The 22,190-nt window shown below is 40.7% G+C and overlaps 1 protein-coding gene across 1 annotated transcript; it reads right to left on the minus strand.

Moving 5' to 3' along the window:
* Positions 1-504: 504 nt before the first annotated feature.
* On the minus strand, positions 505-20,882 carry LOC120999126 (zonadhesin-like). The gene is made up of 18 exons (XM_040429999.1): positions 20,872-20,882; positions 20,628-20,772; positions 19,934-20,175; positions 18,469-18,633; positions 18,246-18,373; positions 17,218-17,486; positions 16,336-16,544; positions 15,296-15,437; positions 13,238-13,488; positions 8,495-8,624; positions 5,638-5,806; positions 4,906-5,085; positions 4,502-4,632; positions 4,165-4,364; positions 1,957-2,095; positions 1,424-1,561; positions 873-972; positions 505-610 (listed from the first exon to the last, which is right to left on the minus strand). Exons 3-18 carry the CDS (start codon positions 20,117-20,119, stop codon positions 505-507), a joined length of 2,643 nt encoding a protein of 880 aa, XP_040285933.1. The 5' UTR covers positions 20,120-20,175; positions 20,628-20,772; positions 20,872-20,882.
* Between the last annotated feature and the right edge of the window lie 1,308 nt (positions 20,883-22,190).

The raw sequence follows: 22,190 nt of genomic DNA on the forward strand, positions 1-22,190 counted from the left end.
TTGCTGCGATACTGCAGCTACACAGAGTGACAAACGCTATTGGAACAAATAATTTCTACTGGTGTGATTTACCAGTTTCCCCCCAAAAAAACTGATTGAATCAGTGGTGTTATATACCAATAATATATTTTCTATATGGCATTACACTGAAGGGCAGCACTTACCTGCATGTTTATTGGCTGCATAGCAGCCAATAAACGTGCGTGGAGGAGACTCGAGCATTGCTCTCGAGCACATTCAGTATACAGCCGAATACATCGAGATACCCTAGCCGAACTGGTGTTCGGCCGAGCATGCTCAATCAACACTAATCAAAACGCATTGCACCCGCGCGATAAAAACTGAACAACTTAACGCGATCACAGGCAAAACTGAATGACTTTACCTGTGAAATGGCGCATTTTTCACTGAACGCATTCGCAATGCATCCGGACCTAATCCGGACACGCTCGTCTGCAAGGGGCCTTATGTTGTGTCAATTTAAAGTTTTCTGAAAGCGTGTATTTAAAATGCTGAGTCACATGGAATATTTGCTACATCTGTGTATTTATAGGTGTATCTTCCTGTATATGCAGAAATATTTTGGTTAGCAGACTTCTTAGCTGGCTTTCTGTATAAAAGTAAGAACTATCTTTCTAGATTGAGAGTAGGAAATTTGATGCACAGTCTTGCAAGTTGCTTGGGTACTAACATATGGGTACTAACAAAAGAAGAGTAGGGCCAAGGCTGGTACAAGGGGCAGGCTGCCCCTGTGAGGAGAGGATAATTTTGTTCTCAGTTTTCAGTAATGTTTCAGTCAACACATTACTGTTCTAAACACTGCAAAATAATACTTTTGAAGAAAATAAAATGTTGTATCATTGATCCCTTACCTGGATTTGAGGTAGAAATATGCAACAACTATAAACACCACACTGATGACAAACACGCCAACAACTACGCCAATCACTATGTAGATTACAACTGTATTTGCTGGAAAAGAGGAGAGACAGTAACCGATGCTTATTATTCTCATTATGTTTTGTGTAACATCAATGTGGAAATTCCTATTTGTTATATATTTATAAAAAAAAAAACATGTTCTGAGACTTTTAGTTTTCTCCCATTATTGTCTATGTGCTCAACAAGGGGCACGTAAAATGTATGGACTTTTATAATACCTGTTTTGCCATACAGTGTGACATGGGATATCTAATGGTACTACTCTATAGGCATCCACCCACAGCTATTGAACTATATCACATATTTGTAATAGGCTATGCACAGCGCAGAAATCAGACTGCGGCACATGTATTCTTTCAAAGGGAACTTGTTTTTCATATTATATTTTTACTATTAAAAATAATTTTAAAGGATGAAATATCTAAAATATCTACATAGCTTCCTGTATGTGTATTCAAGTAAGTATTAAGCGGGGACATACCTTCCTTTTCATCCTCGCAGTACAATCCAGTGTAAGTACTTGGGCACAAACAGCTATTAATACTGGTGGCATTCCCTACTCCTGGCGTCTCCATACAGGTACCTCCATTCTGACAAGGATTCTCTAGACACGGGCTTGCTGTAAAATTGAAGGAAAAAAAAACATTAATAAACAAATCTTCTAACTGTATACTATTATGGGTGGGTTCACATCACGGTTTTTACCATCCGTTTAACGTATACAAAAACGTATACGTTAAACAGATGCCTCAGACTGATGCCATACAGTGGAATTCATTCACCATAAAGTTCCATTATAAAAAAAAGTATACTTTTTTTTTTACCCCTGTAAAAAAAAGTATGTTTTTTTTTTTACCGGACTGTGCAGGATACAAAAACGTGGTGTGCTGCGTTTTTGTATCCATTTTTTGTAATGTATATGTTAAACTGAGGCATAAAACGTCATGTGAACCCACCCTAACTTGCATTCTGACTTCTTAAAATGTAATGTAATTATTTACAAAAGCTACTTACGGATATAACATCCACGGATCTGATTGGCAGTTGTGCATTCCTCTTCGGGTTTACATTCCATGAAATTGCAAAGCACAGATGAGGTGTCTATGCAAGTACAGTTCATTGAGCAATCATTTGTGATGAAGCTTTCCATTTTCTGGAAACAGAGCAGATATCACAGTTAAGCTCTATTGTATTTTTTATGTTTTCAAAGTCTTGCATCATTGCCATGTGCCATTTTATACCAAATCATGCTTGTACATTTAGCATGACTCAATATTCCATTTCATATTTCACTAGAAGTCAATAGATGGTCATAAATTTTAAGATTTTTGCAAAGAATAGATCAAAGATAATGCTTTGTCTTAGCATGTATGGTTGACATCCTATCTCAAAATGATAGATGGGACATAAATCAGGTCAGGAGGAAAAATAATTGTGTTTCAGAGGATTGTCTTTATCTGCCAAAAATCTAAACCTGTAAGACCACTTTTAGCTGCCTTAGGGCTCTTTCACACGGGCGTCATGTTTTTGGCCCGGATAAGATGCGGGTGTGTTGCGGGAAAATGCGCGATTTTTCCATGCGAGTGCAAAACATTGTATTGCGTTTTACACGCGCGTGAGAAAAATCGGCATGTTTGGTACAGAAGTTCGAGTTTGGGTAAGGTGTTCTGTAAATTGTATTATTTTCCCTTATAACATGGTTATAAGGGAAAATAATAGCATTCTTAATACAGAATGCATAGTACAATAGGGCTGGAGGGGTTAAAAAAATAAAAAATTATTTAACTCACCTTAATCCACTTGTTCGCGCAGCCCGGCTTCTCTTCTGTCTTCTTTTTTCAGGACCTGGGTAAAGGACCTGTGGTGACGTCACTGCGCTCATCACATGGTCAATCACATGATCTTTTACCATGGTGATGGATCATATGACGGGCCATGTGATGAGCGCAGTGACGTCATCACAGGTCCTTTACCCAGGTCCTGAAGAAAGAAGACAGAAGAGAAGCCGGGCTGCGCGAACAAGTGAATTAAGGTGAGTTAAATTATTATTATTTTTTTTTTAACCCCTCCAGCCCTATTGTACTATGCATTCTGTATTCAGAATGCTATTATTTTCCCTTATAACCATGTTATAAGGGAAAATAATAAAGATCGGGTCCCCATCCTGATAGTCTCCTAGCAACCGTGCGTGAAAATCGCACCGCATCCGCACTTGCTTGCGGATGCTTGCGATTTTTACACAGCCCCATTCACTTCTATGGGGACTGCGTTGCGTGAAAAACGCACAAAATAGAGCAAGCTGCGATTTTCACGCAACGCACAAGTGATGCGTGAAAATCACCGCTCATGTGCACAGCCCCATAGAAATGAATGGGTCCGGATTCAGTGCGGGTGCAATGCGTTCAACTCACGCATTGCACCCGCGCGGAAAATTCGCCCGTGTGAAAGGGGCCTTAGAGTACAGACGTAGCCGAGCTTAAATTGACTATAATAACACATCACAGTGTTATCTTGGTTATCTCATGACAAAAACCATGAAAATCCAATGAAAAGTTAGTTATCTTTTTCTTCATATCTCAGACAATGGGGCCATTCATTTGTATGGGGCCACCGAAAATAGCCGAGCAGTAGCTCGGCTATTTCCTGCGAGCCCATAGAAATGAATAGGAGTGGTGGCCGCGCAAACGCAGTGCACTCCCATTCTCTAGTACGGGAAGAGCACATGGTGGTGGCTGGACCCAGGGAAATGGCCACCACCATCCTCGCTCCTTTCTCGGTTAGACCTAACGATATACCCCCATTGTCTCAGATGGAAATACCCCTTTAACGCATTAACAATCAAGTTTAGTTCGGCTGTATCTGTATGTTCACACTTTGCAAATTTATTAGAGAAATTTCTAAGGCTGTTTCATACATCTGAATAGAATTTGTAAGAATCCATGTATTTTCAGAAACTACCCTATTCAGTCACGTAGAACAGATTTTTGTAAATACATATACTCTTAAGCTATTATTGACCCCAATAGGAGCCATAAATAACTACTTTTACAATAGATTGAACTAGGAGGTGCTGCCAAGCACAATTCCTCTTGCTTTCTTTAGGATTAAAATCCAAATAATCAAATATTTTTTTTCTTCTAACATTGCACAGTCCAGATTTCTTTAGAGGTACAAGAGTGAAAGTACCGTAAGCTGCATGTTTTATTACATCCGTGGTGTTACCTTGTAGTACTTGCCAACGAAGGTGCATCCACAATCAATATATGGTACACAGTCATAACCACTAAGAACGTAGCCTGGTTCACACTGACATCCTTCACAGGAAGGTACCTCACACTCAGACTCAGATGCCATATTGCTGCAGGATGCTGGACAGGCATTCATGCGGTTTGCATATAAACTGTTGCTACCGCAAGTCATTGCTGTCAACAAAATAAAATCCCATCATGTCAGGTTATTAAGACATTAATTATTTCAATTTATCAGAAGGGCAGGAAATAAAATGGACTATGAGAGTTGAACCAGACAACTAAAAACTTTGTAATGTTTAGCTACTCACCACAACCAGTGAGTTGTCTCCAGTCATCAACTATCGTTTCATTTTGCTGACAGGCAATAGAGTATTGTTCAAGATTCAAACAGAGTAATTCCCTGCTCTGGAACTCAGCACAGGTGTCGAATATGCAGTCCCTATAAACACAGTAACCACATGCCAGTAAGTAACCCAGTGCAATGTACAGTAACAATAGCATGACAATATAGAAAAGGGAATGCATCACTAGGCACATCGAGCCATTGCCTATTCATGGTAAGGACTTAGACTACAGATGGCAACAATAAATTACCAGTGAGGAGTGAGCAATATGTCTACAGGGTTTAGAAGTATAAATTCAAACTTTTAGGTTAAGGGGACTTCTTTGTTGAGTGTTAGGGGCCCTGAAAATGTTTGTATGGATTACTTACACAATAAAGTCTTCTGGGGAGACGTATGGGATACAGTTTTTAAATGGGCCATTGATGTCTCTCATAACTCCACAGAATGAAGAACTGTTCACAAATGCTAGGCCAGAAGCAGAGCAGGCAAAATTATCTCCTGTGTTTAATATTATATCTTCCTCTTGCAATGCTACCAAAGTGTCACGCCTGGAAGAAAAAAAAAAAAAATACATTTATATATATATATACACACACTAGATTAGACTACATTGCGTACAAGCTACTCAAAGTAGAATGGGATTTAAAACATAATATCCAACATTCTAGAATATAAAAGTAATGCCTATAAAATAATGGTGCTATATCTATGTCTTGTTGGTTTGGTGCTGTGCTGGTGGGTTGGTGGGGCCCAGTGCCAGGGTGGCTTTGGCAGACAGCGTGGACGCTGTTTGGCTGCTGGGTCCCGCTGCCTGTTGGTGCGGTGCTGCGGCGCCGGTGGTCGCCGCGCAGCGCCTCGCCAAATTTAAAGTAGGTTCCCACTCAGGGAGGCAACCTTGTCGTGGTGGGTGGGCCTATGCTTTTTGATCAAATTGTATACCAATGCCTCATGTACAGTATGTAGCATAGGGATAAGTATACGATAAATTGCGCTGAGAAGCAATATTAATTATGCTGAGAAGCTGTTATTGGATAAAAGCATAGTATTGCAGATGTGCGATCCAGTTTCACTCTCACATTTTACATATATCTATGTCTTACCTGAATCTTGAGGCTGGCGTAAGTGACCTGATATTCCAACTTTCGCCGAATGATTCTACATCACCCAGAAGTCTTCCTTCTGGAGTGGTAAAATCATTGTTGCGTCTTCCATCAAAGTTTCCACACAGTCCCTGGAGCATTTCCTGGTATGTATTTGGCACGACAATTTCTGGTCATCAGAAAGTTAAAAACAACATTGCAGTCATATCAGAACTCACAGTTCTCTCTCTTTAAATCAATTCCAACTGAGTCATTAAAAGTATAAGCAAATGAAAGATAGTCAACGTTGTCACACGTCACTATTAGATGCTTTAGGGGTATGTTTGAAAAGTCTTAGGCTACTTTCACACTAGCGTTTTTGCTGGATCCGGCAGAGTTCAGCAAAAACGCTTCCGTTACTGATAATACAACCGTCTGCATCCTTTATGAACGGATCCGGTTGTATTATCTTTAACATAGTCAAGACGGATCTGTCATGAACTCCATTGAAAGTCAATGGGGGGATGAATCAGTTTTCTATTGTGTCAAATTGTGTCAGAGCAAACGGATCCGTCCCCATTGACTTGCATTGTGGATCATGACGGATCCGTCTTGCTCCGCATCCCAGGACGGAAAGCAAACTGTAGCATGCTGCGGTTTGCTCTCCGGTAGGAGAGCAGTTCAGTTACGTTTTGTCCCCATTGACAATGAATAGGGACAAAACTGAAGCATTTTTTTCCGTTATTGAGACCCTATGACGGATCTCAATACAGGAAAATATTAACGTTAGTGTGAATGTAGCCGTAGTCTAATTTAAGCATCCTTCAGAACTGTGTATTGTCTTCATCACTCTTGTATGTAACAAGATGAGTTGTTTGCCATTTTTTGGGGGTAAAGAAATAGTAAATCCCCGAAATACAAATATAACCTTCGCATCTTCACAATTTCACCAGTTTTGGACACAAGTGTGAAGGTTTTTAGAATTAAAAACAGGTCAATGAAAATGATGCTAGAACAAGGACTATGCGCTACAACTGAGAAATTTAATGTTGACCGTATGTTTGCAAAAGACTAGCTAAGGGCTCTTTCACACTTGCGTTGTTGTCTTCCGGCATAGAGTTCCGTCGTCGGGGCTCTATGCCGGAAGAATCCTGATCAGGATTATCCTAATGCATTCTGAATGGAGAGAAATCCGTTCAGGATGCATCAGGATGTCTTCAGTTCCGGAACGGAACGTTTTTTGGCCGGAGAAAATACTGCAGCATGCTGCGCTTTTTGCTCCGGCCAAAAATCCGGAACACTTGCCGCAAGGCCGGATCCGGAATTAATGCCCATTGAAAGGCATTGATCCGGATCCGGCCTTAAGCTAAACGTCGTTTCGGCGCATTGCCGCATCCGACATTTAGCTTTTTCAGAGTGGTTACCATGGCTGCCGGGACGCTAAAGTCCTGGCAGCCATGGTAAAGTGTAGCGGGGAGCGGGGGAGCAGCATACTTACCGTCCGTGCGGCTCCCCGGGCGCTCCAGAGTGACGTCAGGGCGCCCCAAGCTCATGGATCATGTGATCACATGGACACGTCATCCATGCGCATGGGGCGCTCTGACGTCATTCTGGAGCGCCCGGGGAGCCGCACGGACTGTAAGTATACTGCTCCCCCGCTCCCCACTACTACTATGGCAACCAGGACTTTAATAGCGTCCTGGGTGCCATAGTAACACTGAACGCATTTGGAAGACGGTTGCGTCTTCAAATGCTTTCAGTACACTTGCGTTTTTCCGGATCCGGAGTGTAATTCCGGCAAGTGGAGTACACGCCGGATCCGGACAACGCAAGTGTGAAAGAGGCCTAAGCCATTTTCCTTCCATCATATATCCAAGTAAGTGTCAATGTACAATTTTTTTGCCACATAATCTTGGCACTAATAGCAAACAAAGGCTTCCTGGATCTGAGGTGCAAGGTAGTAGGGCGTCTGTAATATACAGGACGCAGCGTGATATCAACAAGCGTCCAACGTCATGACGCTGGTGGGCAGAACATGTGGCCATACTACTTTGCACCTCAGATCCAGACATACTTTCTTTGTTATTGTTGCCACAGATATACGATTAAAAAAAGGTCTGGCATTTTTTTATGTGGCAACAAAATTGTACATTGACACCTACCTGGATGTATGATTTGGAATAAACACATACTTCATTGTATCAGAATTTTTGTGGAGTGCTATACATTTCCTCATACATTTCCTGAACTGCTATATTGGCATCTACAGTGGGTAACAGAGCGCAGGTTGCACTTGCACTGACATGTGAATTGGTCCATTGACTTTAGACTTGTTCTGAACTCGGGCAGCACCGGGGTGTGAAAATCGTTCTTCTGAAAGAAACAGCAAACTCCCCACCGGCTAGCAATCAGCTGTTATCGCCAAGGAGGTTGCATCCTTCCAGTAAAAGTATAGTATTGGAAAAATGAATGGGCCACCATGCAATGCATGTATCTGCTCTCTGACCGATGGTGGGGTTGGCATCCTAAGTGGGGGAAACCCCTAAATGAAATCAGTATATGCCATAACAGTGCATATTGAGTGAGATTGTGTAGCTATTGGAAGGGACTGACCTCATCATTGATAACCCAAAGTCATTGTTTAGGGTCAATATAGTACTATAAATTTTAATAGAAAAATTATTGATAAAGCGATTGTAAAACAATTCCAAAAAAAGTAAAAAATCCAAAAAATATAATTGACTCGAGCATTAACATTAACAGTCACACTCTTGATAATGTATAGCTATGAAATACACTGAGGATAGCATGAGAATTATGCATGAGGTGGCCCAAACTATCTTGGAATTTTCATGGTTACCAATGGTTTAGCATTTACCTGCATTTTCTTTGCCATCAAAGCTGATAGAAAGACCAAAATCAGTCTCCAGGTATATTCTTGTTGGCCTCTGATAAATATGTATTCCTTCATGTGGACGTACGGGGGGCGCTGTTCTCACACTATCCAGCTAGTAATAAAAGAATAATAAGTCGATAATAAGTGCTTTACAGGAAAATAAATGCCAATAGGCTAAAATGTGGGCTAAACTGATGCCGTATGTTTGTACATATACTGGAAATGGCAAATATCTGAAGTGCCTCTGTGAGCATCTATGTATATAGGTAGAAATCTAATTATCAATTGAATGGTAAGTTCATGATACAGATCAGCTAATGTCATATGTAGTATGTCTCTGTATGATCAAGTTTAGTTTCACACTGCCATTTTAAGGTTCCGGCAAGCTGTTCGGGTAGAGAACAGCTTACTGGAGCTCACTGGCCTACCACCCATGTAGGCAGACTAGGCAGTTGCTATGGGACCCATGAGTGTGAAGGGCCCGACCAGGCTGAATGGCCCTGCCCCCTTTCTGACCGAGCTGGTCAATAAGCAGGGAGATGCTGTGTTCCCTGCTCTGCTTATTGACCAGCTGAATTTTCGGGACCATGAGCTGATCTGTCCTCCAGTCTTCACTCTGCTGCTTTACTGCCTGATGCGTCCAGCATCATTACAGCAGCAGAGAGCTCCGTTACAGAGAGGGGCCGGCAACTTCAGCAGAGCTTCACTGCTCTAACCACCTCCTGACCAGTGACCTGCAGAGTAGGGATTAACAGTGAGCTCACTACAATAATCATAAGTGATTGCTGTGTCTGCTGGCTGAGGCTAGGTGTTTTTATGTTTTGTTTTTTTGTTTTTGTTTTTGGATTTTCACAGTGACAATAAATTTCCTTTTTGTTTTTTATCCAAATAGAAAGTAAAACTTGCAATGTATTGGGTTAAAATCAAGACCTGGGAGTTTTCAGTTTGTTGCCACAAACAATGGCCAGTTGAGGAGGCGGGGAGGCTTTCCTTTCCTATAAAAGTGGCAACTTCAGAACACTCCTCAGTCATGAATAAGAACGTTGTCGTTTGAAATGCATAGACTGACAAGGGCATCACTGGTTATGAATCACTCTGTACCTCTGTACCTGATATATCGCATGACCAAAAAAAAGGAACCTACGACTTCATCAATTTGAGTGCCGGATTTCCTTCTTACAATTTACTATAAGAAGGCTTCATCCTTTTTTTACGTGCACCTTGTAAAAAAATGCGGGTGAGCTGGAATCAAATTACCCAAAGACTGAGGCTAGGTGTGTCATATTAGTAGCAGTGCTGGTGTGTGTTTATATACTGTGTATGTGTATACATATATACAGTACAGACCAAAAGTTTGGACACACCTTCTCATTCAAAGAGTTTTCTTTATTTTCATGACTATGAAAATTGTAGATTCACACTGAAGGCATCAAAACTATGAATTAACACATGTGGAATTATATACATAACAAACAAGTGTGAAACAACTGAAAATATGTCATATTCTAGGTTCTTCAAAGTAGCCACCTTTTGCTTTGATTACTGCTTTGCACACTCTTGGCATTCTCTTGATGAGCTTCAAGAGGTAGTCCCCTGAAATGGTTTTCACTTCACAGGTGTGCTCTGTCAGGTTTAATAAGTGGGATTTCTTGCCTTATGAATGGGGTTGGGACCATCAGTGGTGTTGAGGAGAAGTCAGGTGGATACACAGCTGATAGTCCTACTGAATAGACTGTTAGAATTTGTATTATGGCAAGAAAAAAGCAGTTAAGTAAAGAAAAACGAGTGGCCATCATTACTTTAAGAAATGAAGGTCAGTCAGTCAGCCGAAAAATTGGGAAAACTTTGAAAGTAAGGGCTATTTGACCATGAAGGAGAGTGATGGGGTGCTGCGCCAGATGACCTGGCCTCCACAGTCACCGGACCTGAACCCAATCGAGATGGTTTGGGGTGAGCTGGACCGCAGAGTGAAGGCAAAAGGGCCAACAAGTGCTAAGCATCTCTGGGAACTCCTTCAAGACTGTTGGAAGACCATTTCAGGGGACTACCTTTTGAAGCTCATCAAGAGAATGCCAAAAGTGTGCAAAGCAGTAATCAAAGCAAAAGGTGGCTACTTTGAAGAACCTAGAATATGACATATTTTCAGTTGTTTCACACTTGTTTGTTATGTATATAATTCCACATGTGTTAATTCATAGTTTTGATGCCTTCATAGTCATGACAATAAAGAAAACTCTTTGAATGAGGTGTGTCCAAACTTTTGGTCTGTACTGTATATATATATATATATATATATATATATATATGCACACACTGCTTACTGACTACACAGCAGCCTCCATGTTTCCTAACACTCACAAACACATGATTGAAATTCAGGGAATTCAGTTTTTTCCCCTCATTGCCCTATTATGAATATCGTATTTCTAATAGGGCAATAAGAGACGGAGACTGAACTCTCTATATATATATTTATAGATAGATAGAGAGAGAAAGAATGAGATCTCTCTCTATATATATATTTATATATATATATATACAGGGAGTGCAGAATTATTAGGCAAGTTGTATTTTTAAAGATTAATTTTATTATTGAACAACAACCATGTTCTCAATGAACCCAAAAAACTCATTAATATCAAAGCTGAATATTTTTGGAAGTAGTCTTTAGTTTGTTTTTAGTTTTAGCTATTTTAGGGGGATATCTGTGTGTGGAGGTGACTATTACTGTGCATAATTATTAGGCAACTTAACAAAAAACAAATATATACCCATTTCAATTATTTATTTTTACCAGTGAAACCAATATAACATCTCAACATTCACAAATATACATTTCTGACATTCAAAAACAAAACAAAAACTAATCAGTGACCAATATAGCCACCTTTCTTTGCAAGGACACTCAAAAGCCTGCCATCCATGGATTCTGTCAGTGTTTTGATCTGTTCACCATCAACATTGCATGCAGCAGCAACCACATCCTCCCAGACACTGTTCAGAGAGGTGTACTGTTTTCCCTCCTTGTAAATCTCACATTTGATGATAGACCACAGGTTCTCAATGGGGTTCAAATCAGGTGAACAAGGAGGCCATGTCATTAGATTTTCTTCTTTTATACCCTTTCTTGCCAGCCACGCTGTGGAGTACTTGGACGCGTGTGATGGAGCATTGTCCTGCATGAAAATCATGTCTTTCTTGAAGGATGCAGACTTCTTCCTGTACCACTGCTTGAAGAAGGTGTCTTCCAGAAACTGGCAGTAGGACTGGGAGTTGAGCTTGACTCCATCCTCAACCCGAAAAGGCCCCACAAGCTCATCTTTGATGATACCAGCCCAAACCAGTACTCCACCTCCACCTTGCTGGCGTCTGAGTCGGACTGGAGCTCTCTGCCCTTTACCAATCCAGCCACGGGCCCATCCATCTGGCCCATCAAGACTCACTCTCATTTCATCAGTCCATAAAACCTTAGAAAAATCAGTCTTGAGATATTTCTTGGCCCAGTCTTGACGTTTCAGCTTGTGTGTCTTGTTCAGTGGTGGTCGTCTTTCAGCCTTTCTTACCTTGGCCATGTCTCTGAGTATTGCACACCTTGTGCTTTTGGGCACTCCAGTAATGTTGCAGCTCTGAAATATGGCCAAACTGGTGGCAAGTGGCATCTTGGCAGCTGCACGCTTGACTTTTCTCAGTTCATGGGCAGTTATTTTGCGCCTTGGTTTTTCCACACGCTTCTTGCGACCCTGTTGACTATTTTGAATGAAACGCTTGATTGTTCGATGATCACGCTTCAGAAGCTTTGCAATTTTAAGAGTGCTGCATCCCTCTGCAAGATATCTCACTATTTTTGACATTTCTGAGCCTGTCAAGTCCTTCTTTTGACCCATTTTGCCAAAGGAAAGGAAGTTGCCTAATAATTATGCACACCTAATATAGGGTGTTGATGTCATTAGACCACACCCCTTCTCATTACAGAGATGCACATCACCTAATATGCTTAATTGGTAGTAGGCTTTCGAGCCTATACAGCTTGGAGTAAGACAACATGCATAAAGAGGATGATGTGGTCAAAATACTCATTTGCCTAATAATTCTGCACGCAGTGTATATTTATTTATCAAACTGGTGTAAAGTAGAACTGGCTTACTTGCCCATTGCAACCGATCACATTCCACCTTTCATTTTGGAGAGCTCCTTTGGAAAATGAAAGGAGGAATCTGATTGGTTTCCAAGGGCAACTAAGCCAGTTTTACTTTACACCAGTTTTTTTTAACAGTTTCCTGCTCTGTAGATGTGTAGCACAGTGATCACCTTTTGGTGCCAGCTATATACTGTAGCTGATACATTGCTCAAACTGACAGGTGTGAACTAGATCCAGTTCTGCCATTTTAATCCTTTGGGGGGGTGGAATTCTGAGTTTTGCTATGGGGCCCCATGATTACTATGTACACCCCTGCTGGAGCTCTCAGGATCCGGCATTGCCGGATGTTACCAGAATGGCCGCCGGACCAATTAAATGGAAGTATGTAATGGGGTCCAGTAGAGATCCGGTCGCTAGTCGCTACCCGGCAAATATGATTTGGCAGGACAAAAACCACTGCACCTCTGCCGAAACAGCCTACCAGAATTAATAAAAACGGAAGTGTTAAAGAGGCCTAATACAAGACCTTAGCGAGTTTTAGAATTTTAAATGCAAAACCGTGATATGTGTATTTTTCGGAGACTCACCACTAATATCTTGTTCTGTTTGAATAATATAACGTGGTTGTAAACTTCAATACGCAGCTCCCTGAGCAAACTGAACCGGCTAAAGGAAAACATGGCTTCATTTTTGCCTTCGATTTTAAATGGCTCCATGTAATCAGATAAAGCAGGGGATGTTCTTGCTAATATATATGTCTGCTTCCCCTGGAAGTGATGGTTTAACCCATCGAATGTATGATAATGCGGATCACCAGCAATGTTGCACTTGGAGAAACCTAGAACAGATCCAAAGAAGAAATATTAAGAAAAACTTGCATAATATTGATATTTTTGGCAAGTTGGAAGCAAAGGATTAATAAATGGGTAAACTATCTATGACACAGTGGGAAGACATTTATAAAGACCAGTGATTTAGATGACTGTCTTCATTCCTCCTGCGCTGGCAGTTCATCCGCCTAAGTTATGTAGACATGCCGGCCTAAATATAACTTAGGCAGACTTTTAACTCCCTTACTGGCGTAGATTTAGACCATTTTCCACGTCTAAAACCTTTTTCCCACACACGCCGCGCCGCCTTTTGTAGATCTGGCGTGAGCGTCGGAAACGATGGAAAAAGTCGTAGATTGCGCCGCAAATAACAGATATACGTTTATATCTATTCGAAAATGACCCCCAGTGGATATAATAAATAAAAATGTACAGAAGTAGCATGTATGTACCGTAAAGACACCAATAAATCTGCTATAGCACCCGTAGAGAGGGCGGAGCAGCTGAGATAAATCTCCTTCCTCTACTCCATAACCAGTGTGTACCTGTGGCTATCTCTATAGACCACATTTTGGCACAAAGTAAGATGTGAAAAGGGCCATATTTCATGGCATATCAAAGGTAAGTGAAAGGAGAGAGCAAATAGTATTGTGGTATTTATTGCCATAATTCTGGCTCAGTTGTTACCAAAAAAGCTGGTGGACAAGCCTTGCACCACATTTATTATGTTTTAGAGCTGGTGTGCAAGCCTTGCACCACATTTCTTATGTTTTAGACACTTTCCGGACCTTAAAGGAGCACTGCTTAAAGGGAAAGGGATCTTAGCTTAAATATCACAACATGATAAATTTGGTACACTTCTATACTGTCTGGTTTGGTACTTTCACACTTGCGTTGTTTGATTCCGGCAGGTAGTTCCGTTGTCTGAACTGTATGCAATCGCATGTCATTTTTTCTGACTGATCAGGAATTTTTCAGACTGATCAGGATCCTGATCAGTCTGAAAAATGCCTGATCAGTCAGAAAAATGCATTGCAATACCGGATCAGTTTTTCCAGTGTCATCAGGCAAAACAGATCCGGTATTTATTTATTTCTAATTTTTAAAGGTCTGCGCATGCGCAGACCGGAAGGACGGATCCGGCACTAAGGATCCGGCACTAATACATTCCTATGGGTAGCCTTAGGGTACTTTCACACTAGCGTTTTTCTTTTCCGGCAAAGAGTTCCGTCACAGGGGCTCTATACCGGAAATGAACTGATCAGGCATATCCCCATGCATTCTGAATGGAGAGTAATCCGTTCAGGATGCATCAGGATGTCTTCAGTTCAGTCATTTTGACTGATCAGGCAAAATATAAAACCGTAGCATGCTACGGTTTTATCTCCGGCGGGAAAAAAAATGAAGACTTTCCTGAATGCCGGATCCGGCATTATTCCCCATAGGAATGTATTAGTGCCGGATTCGGCATTCAAAATACCGGAATGCCGGTTCTGTCCTTCCGGTCTGCGCATGCGCAGACCGGTAAAAATGTGAAAAAAAATACAAGACGGATCCGTCTGTCCGCATGACAAGCGGAGAGACGGATCTGTTCTTGCAATGCATTTGTGATATGGATTCGCATCCGGATGCGTCTCACAAATGCTTTCAGTCACATCAAGATCGGCGGATCCGGTGGGCAGTTCCGACGACGGAACTGCCTGCCGGATCACACTGCCGCAAGTGTGAAAATAGCCTTCAGTCTACTCTGTCTAAATATTAGACAGTATTAGTAAATCTGCCCTAGTTTCTCTAGATTTAGGTGTGTGATCTTACCTGTTGGTTTGCAATTGTAATGACCATTCTTGTTCACACTGCAGACTCCATGTGGACAGCTGAATGATTTACATTTGATTTCATTGCCCTTCTTGCACTCACATTTCTGTGTGCAGTGTGGAGTAATCCAGCTCTCATCAATCTAGGAAAGAGTCAAATGCATTACATGTGGTATATATTTCCATAGGACATTACTGACCATGCGCATCTGGCTTTATTATTTCTTAGAGGAATAATGACCCACTGTTGCTGAAGCATAATAGGGGGAGATTTATTACTGCGTCTTGGATTGCCCCATAATTTGTATCACACGCTTGCTGTGCCAAACATATGAAGTATACGCGCCACCATTCTGTTTTCTGTATGGCTTATGCACCAATTTTTTGTCTAGTCCTATTTTGCAGCTTGTTTTTTTCACAGTCTTAGGATTTGATGCATGGTTTGGACAAACCTATACCCACTGGAAAGTGGCATCAAAAGTGGTGTAACTTTCTGAATGCACTAGGGTGCATTGTGTTGCAAGTGCAAATTTTTGTGCCACATTATGTTGCATCTTCTTGTCACCATTTCCTAAATTATCATAGACGACAATCTGTAACATACATTTGGCCCAAACTAAAACGATGCAGGCACAATATTCTGGTGCAAAATAACCGTGTCTTAATCTATGTGCCCCATTGTATTTATTATACTCACTTACATAGCGCTGACATATACCGCGGCACTATACAGACATTAGCACACCCTGTCCCCAATGGGGCTCACAATCTATATTCCCGATCAGTATGTCTTTCGAGTGTGGAAGGAAACCGGATTACCCGGACGAAACCCTAGAACTTCACTTACAACCTCATAACCCCCATAGTGATGTACGTTTTATTCTAGGGTTATTTTGTCACAATACAGATTTTTAGTTTAGATTATTTATATTAGATTAGATTATGCCTTATACTCCATACAATTGTTTCTTCAGGCACCTGCTGGCCTGTAAAATAGTCACACATTATTATATTGCAATGGTATATTGTATATATACGTACATTGTAGTAATTATCATTGGAATCCCTGCAGCCACAAGATTTAAGTGGAACACACTGGTCACCGCTTAGAGCATAGCCATTATCGCAGACGCAGCCTTCCATACAGGTTGTTGGCTTGTCGCAGACATCTGGAGCATAGATGTTGGTGCAAGTAGATGGACATAGGGACGCACAGTCTGTATAGTGACTGTTTTTGGGACATGCCAATGCTGCAGTAGAGAAATACTTGATTACATGGCATATCCAAAAAGCTGTCAAAGACATTATTGACATCTACACGTATTTGTAAAATCTGCGAGCCTGTAGGGAAACTATCACACTGAATATGGTATCTGATAAAGCAGAAAAGAGTCAGCCCAACACTTAGGAGTCCAGTGGGCGGTCCTACTCAGTCACAGCCTCTTCTGTATCAGCGTGCATATAGAGGTAGCTGTCATTCACTAAGTAGGACTGCCCATTAGACTCCTCATAATCATAGTAAGAGCAGTTATACTGATATCCCCTTTTCAATAAAACCATATATATCTATTCAGCTCATCCTGTTCAGATAGGACTGCATGTTCAACATGACAAACTTTCTTTAAAATCAATGCCTAATTAACTGAGTGGGTTTGTTTTATATAGTTATGTAGAAAGGCGAAGTTGGTCAATGTAACAAAGTTGCCATTTGACATAATGTGCTAAGCTTTTTATATGTGAATTTTAGTTTGGATTCCAAGTCATTTTTGTTTTCAACACACAAAAAACTGTTTGTGAACATGCCCTTAATTGCCTCTAAAAGGTTTACATTGTATACACAGTGTAATCTGTAACAGTGGTAGTAACCTATCTACAGTATTCTATTCCATTATAATATACAGTTTTGAATATTTGAATACATACGGCAGAGAGAGGGACTTCTCCATTTGATGTTTACTCCTTGGGTTCTACAGGCATCAACATAGGCTTGGACAATAGCACACAGGGTAGACACCATGCCATTGTATCTGCACATGTCATATACACAGCTCTCAATAAACAGGTCTGCGCTCACTAGATTATGACATGCTTTGAATGTGTCTGTCAGGAGAACATTGCACTGGTTCTGAATGTTTGGTCTTGTAGCAGTCGTACATGGTGGAGCAAGATCAACTCGTGTATCATCCATGCAGCTGAAAAGAAGTCAAACAGTTACAGCTATTTCTTTTCTTTTACAAGAAACAAACATTATCATGGCTAGGAATTCTTAAAATGTCTAGACGTGCAAGAAGATAGTATTGAAGAGCATATATTTGTAGAGGCCAGAGATAGTGGCCAGATTTACTAATGTTACTGCACTTAGAATCTGTCTAAAAAATGGTGCAAAATGACACAACTGGGTTTTTTTCATATTTTTTTCTACCTACTTGAAAAGGAGGTGGAACTTAGCAGGAAATGAACGGCATTATAGGAAAGAAACGTGGTCTAAAATTGACCTTTTTGTGCCAAAATTGCACCACAATTCTTGTGTAAAATAGTCCCTAGCCCTGCACCACATTTATCATCCAACCTGAACCCCTGTGATGAATCTGGTGCAGGTCTAGATGGTCTGGCTAAGTTTACGTCATCTACAGGATTAGTAAATCTGACCCAAAGTGTGACAATGAGAAGAGTGCCATAACCTCTTGCTTTAACTCTGCCAGAGCTCAACAATTTTTTTGCATCTCTTTGACATTCAGAATGTCCTGGGATATGACAGCAGATTTGATAACTGAAAGGTTTAAATACCAAATCTCATGTAATCTGAGCAATCTCAACAGAGCTTTCTCATCTTCTTCCATTTATCTTATTCCATTCTAGTTAGTGACATTTTCACTTATGTGTGTTAAATTGTGAGTAAACCTTAGAAAATAATAAAAATCCCTAAATAATACAACAATTGTGATAGTTACTTTGTGTCGCTGTCTTCTTCTGATTTCCAGCTGTTTCCAAACTGGGTAACATTGGCTGCTAGAAGTCCGTTTGGCATCAGTAACTCATCATTTGTCTGGGTATTGAAATTACCGCACATACCACATGCCTGTTGTGTCAATGTAGGGAAAGATCAATTAAATCTTGTGAACTTGCATTTTTATACTGTGACAGTTTTCAATACTAAAAACTTCTAGAACTGACCTTTTCAAAGTAAGCATCAGGGAGGACAATCTCCAGGTGGTGATTTCCATCAAACTTCACAATCATTCCAAAGTCTGTGGTCACAACAGTGTAGAGACCGACATTTCCAATGCTGATACCTTTCACATTTCCAGACCATGGTGTTTGGATGCGTGTGTTATCCACCTGTTGTTGACAAAGAGCTTATTAAAGTGATTCTGTAATTTCCATCCAAATTTTATGAAAGAGAGTCTGTCAGCAATGAGATCACATACTAACTAAACATAGCACCATGTATGGTTCTTGTTACGCAAAATAAAAATATATTTACTTTCAGAATACTGTTTATGGTGGCACAATTCATCATGAATTGAATTTCTGTGTTAAATTCGGAGAAGCAGCCGAATCAAATTTTTCATAACTTTGCTCATTTTAATAAAATGTAAAATGCTGCCTGGTAATCATGAGAATTTGTCTGTTTTGCAGACAAATTCAAATAAATATTTCTCATGAGAAATATTTATTTTAATTTGTCTGCAAAACAGGTTTTAGGTGCACACTGGGCGAGGACAAGACATTCAGTGCACCATCGCTTTAGCAGCAACATAGCCAACTGCCTCCTCCTCTTGTTTGTTTGATAGTCTTTGGCTTGCCCTGCCTAATGGATTTCACAGCCAGCAGAGATATTGTCAACCAAACAAGAGGGGGAAATGCTGGGCGGCATTACTTGGGGAGCAATGATGCACCAAGTAGTGGAGCCTCATCCATGGAGAGACAAAAAAAAAAATTATTCTCAATTCTCATGATTACCAGGCAGCATTTTACTAAAAATGAGCAAAGTTATGAAAAATTAGATTCGGCTGCTTCTCCGAATTTAACACAGAAATTCAATTCATGATGAATTGTGCCACACCCCCCATCATTAAACCACTCAGATGCCACATTCATCACTGATTGCCGCATCTGAGGCTACGATTTAGGCCTATCAGGGGTTAATCAGTGTAAAAAAAAAAAAAATACTCACCTTATCCATTTGCTTGTGTAGAGGCTGTCGCAGCCATCCTGATTAAAGACACCGCGCAAAATCTCACGTGGTGACATGATGATGTCATCACGCTGGCCAGGCATGGTGATGCCCAGTTTCTGCCATCAGGATGGCCGCGACAGCCTCTTTGCGGATCGGGTGAGTATGTATTTTTTTTTATTTTTACTGTAATTTCAGGAAAAATAGATTAGTTACCAGGAAGCGTGAGAAAATTCAGCTTCACGGCAAATCTAATTTTTCCTGAAATTCAGATTGAAGTCATTTAATTTGGCTTTGATTTGCTCAACACTAATTTTTACAATAAAGGTAAATAGATAGATAGATAGATAGATAGATAGATAGATAGATAGATAGATAGATAGATAGATAGAATAGATATTTGAATACATTATAAAGCATAGTGAGCACATTTAATAATAAGTATATTGATAAAAGTCTTACAAGAGTTTTCCTGTCCTTCTGCAAGGTGATACGGAAATCATAAACATCAATGTAAACTTCTTTCAAGTATGTTGCTGCCCTCTGTCCACGGTCCTCCGTCTTTCCTTTGATGGTAAATGGGATGACACTTCTCTTATCACAAATGTCCACCAGAACATATGTACATGTGCCCATGAAACTGTGCATGACTTTATCAAATGTGTAGAAGTGAGGATCTCCAGACACGTGGCAAGCAGTGATACCTGTAATAAAAGCACACACACTGTATTCATGAACAGTTTCTTGAGGTGTAAATTGCACTACATTGTCTACAGATCTGATCTACTGTAGTTGGAGTTTTATTTCATACAGCTGCCGCCTTGGCCATAGTGTATCGACCGAACTTCACCAGCATGGCAGTCATGGATGTACAATTGGCATCCAATTGCTCCGCACAATATGTAAAACTATGACATATCTAATCTAATCTCCATCCTGGCAAATTGACCTCTAATTTCTTCGGAAAAATAATTATACAATAAATGTAGCACAGTAAAAATCTAAGTATAATAAATAAAAGTACTTTATATAATAAATGGTGATCTGAGATAGTTCCGATCTATAGTCTATCTTTACTGTAGGGATATTTGTGTTCCATTTATTTAGGTGTGATACACAGATATACTGGAACATTAACCATAGGTAGAATACAAACCAGAGGAATGACATCCTAATACTCCATCCTGCCTCTTGCAATTTTCCAGGGTTCCGCACTGCCAATTCTCACAAACGATGTTTTTATTGTTATTGCATGAGCAGCGCTGAGTGCAGTTCTCATAGGTGAACCAACTTTCTCCAGGCTGAAGATAACATATGAAAGAGATCATAACATAGAAGGAGGCCTGAAATTATAGCATTTTAATATAAAATATACATGTGGAGCATTAGGGAAGCCTTACCTGATAAGAGTTGTTATTGTGAACACAGCCACAATCAGTCTGAGGAACACATCTGTCTCCGCTCAGGAAGTAAGAGTCATTACAGAAGCAACCTTCTACTGACTCCAGCTTGCATGGTGCCACTGGTGGAGAGTTGAAGCAAGTGGCAGGGCATGTAGTCCCACAGCTCTTATAATAGCTTCTTGCAGGACAGGAAATAGCTGAAAAATTTTAAAGGTGACAAGAAATAAATTATTTGTAAATTGGGCAAATGGAAACACAATCTCCAACTATGAGTTTACATAAGTGTCAGTTCTGTATAAAATATTACAGTTTAAAATTAGAGATGTCGCGAACATAAAATTTTCCGTTCGCGACGGCGAAAGCGAATTTTCGCAAATGTTTACGAACGGGCGAACCGGGCAAACCGCCATAGACTTCAATAGGCAGGCGAATTTTAAAACCCACAGGGACTCTTTCTGGCCACAATAGTGATGGAAAAGTTGTTTCAAGGGGACTAACACCTGGACTGTGGCATGCCGGAGGGGGATCCATGGCAAAACGCCCATGGAAAATTACATAGTTGACGCAGAGTCTGGTTTTAATCCATAAAGGGCATAAATCACCTAACATCCTAAATTGTTTGGAATAATGTGCTTTAAAACATCAGGTATGATGTTGTATCGATCAGGTAGTGTAAGGGTTACGCCCGCTTCACAGTGACAGACCAAACTACCCATTTAACGCACCGCAAACAACCGCAAACAGTCCATTTGCACAACCGCAAACTCCCCATTTGCACAAAGTTGGATACCAAATCTAGCCATGTCCCGTTCCTTGTCCTCACTGATGTCATTAAAGGTCTCTTCCTCCACCCAGCCACGTACAACACCAAGGGTCCCCGAAAGGTGACAACAAGCCCCCTGGGACGCCTGCTGTGGTTGGTCTTCCACCTCCTCAAAGCCACCTTCCTCCTCTGACTCCTCTTCTTCAGACTCCTCTCTCTGCGTTGCCTCTCTCTGCGTTATTATAAGGTGTGTTAAGTAGTACTATTCCTATCAGTTTAATCCCTGTTACATCCCCTATCAGGGGACGTGTATATGGCATCGATTTTAGGAACAGGGAGATGGAAAAAGATGCTTGGTCGGTCCTCCTACTTCAAATTTGGGGCACTGCGCGTGCAATCTAATGTGCCACCAGATAGTTGTGGTGTGTTATGTTGTTCTATTCTTATCAGTTTAATCCCTGTTACATCCCCTATCAGGGGACATGTATATGGCATAGATTTTAGGAACCGGGAGATGTAAAAAGATGCTTGGTCGGTCCTCCTACTTCAAATT

The sequence above is a fragment of the Bufo bufo genome, chromosome 4 (assembly GCF_905171765.1).
Source record: "Bufo bufo chromosome 4, aBufBuf1.1, whole genome shotgun sequence".
NCBI lineage: Eukaryota > Metazoa > Chordata > Amphibia > Anura > Bufonidae > Bufo > Bufo bufo.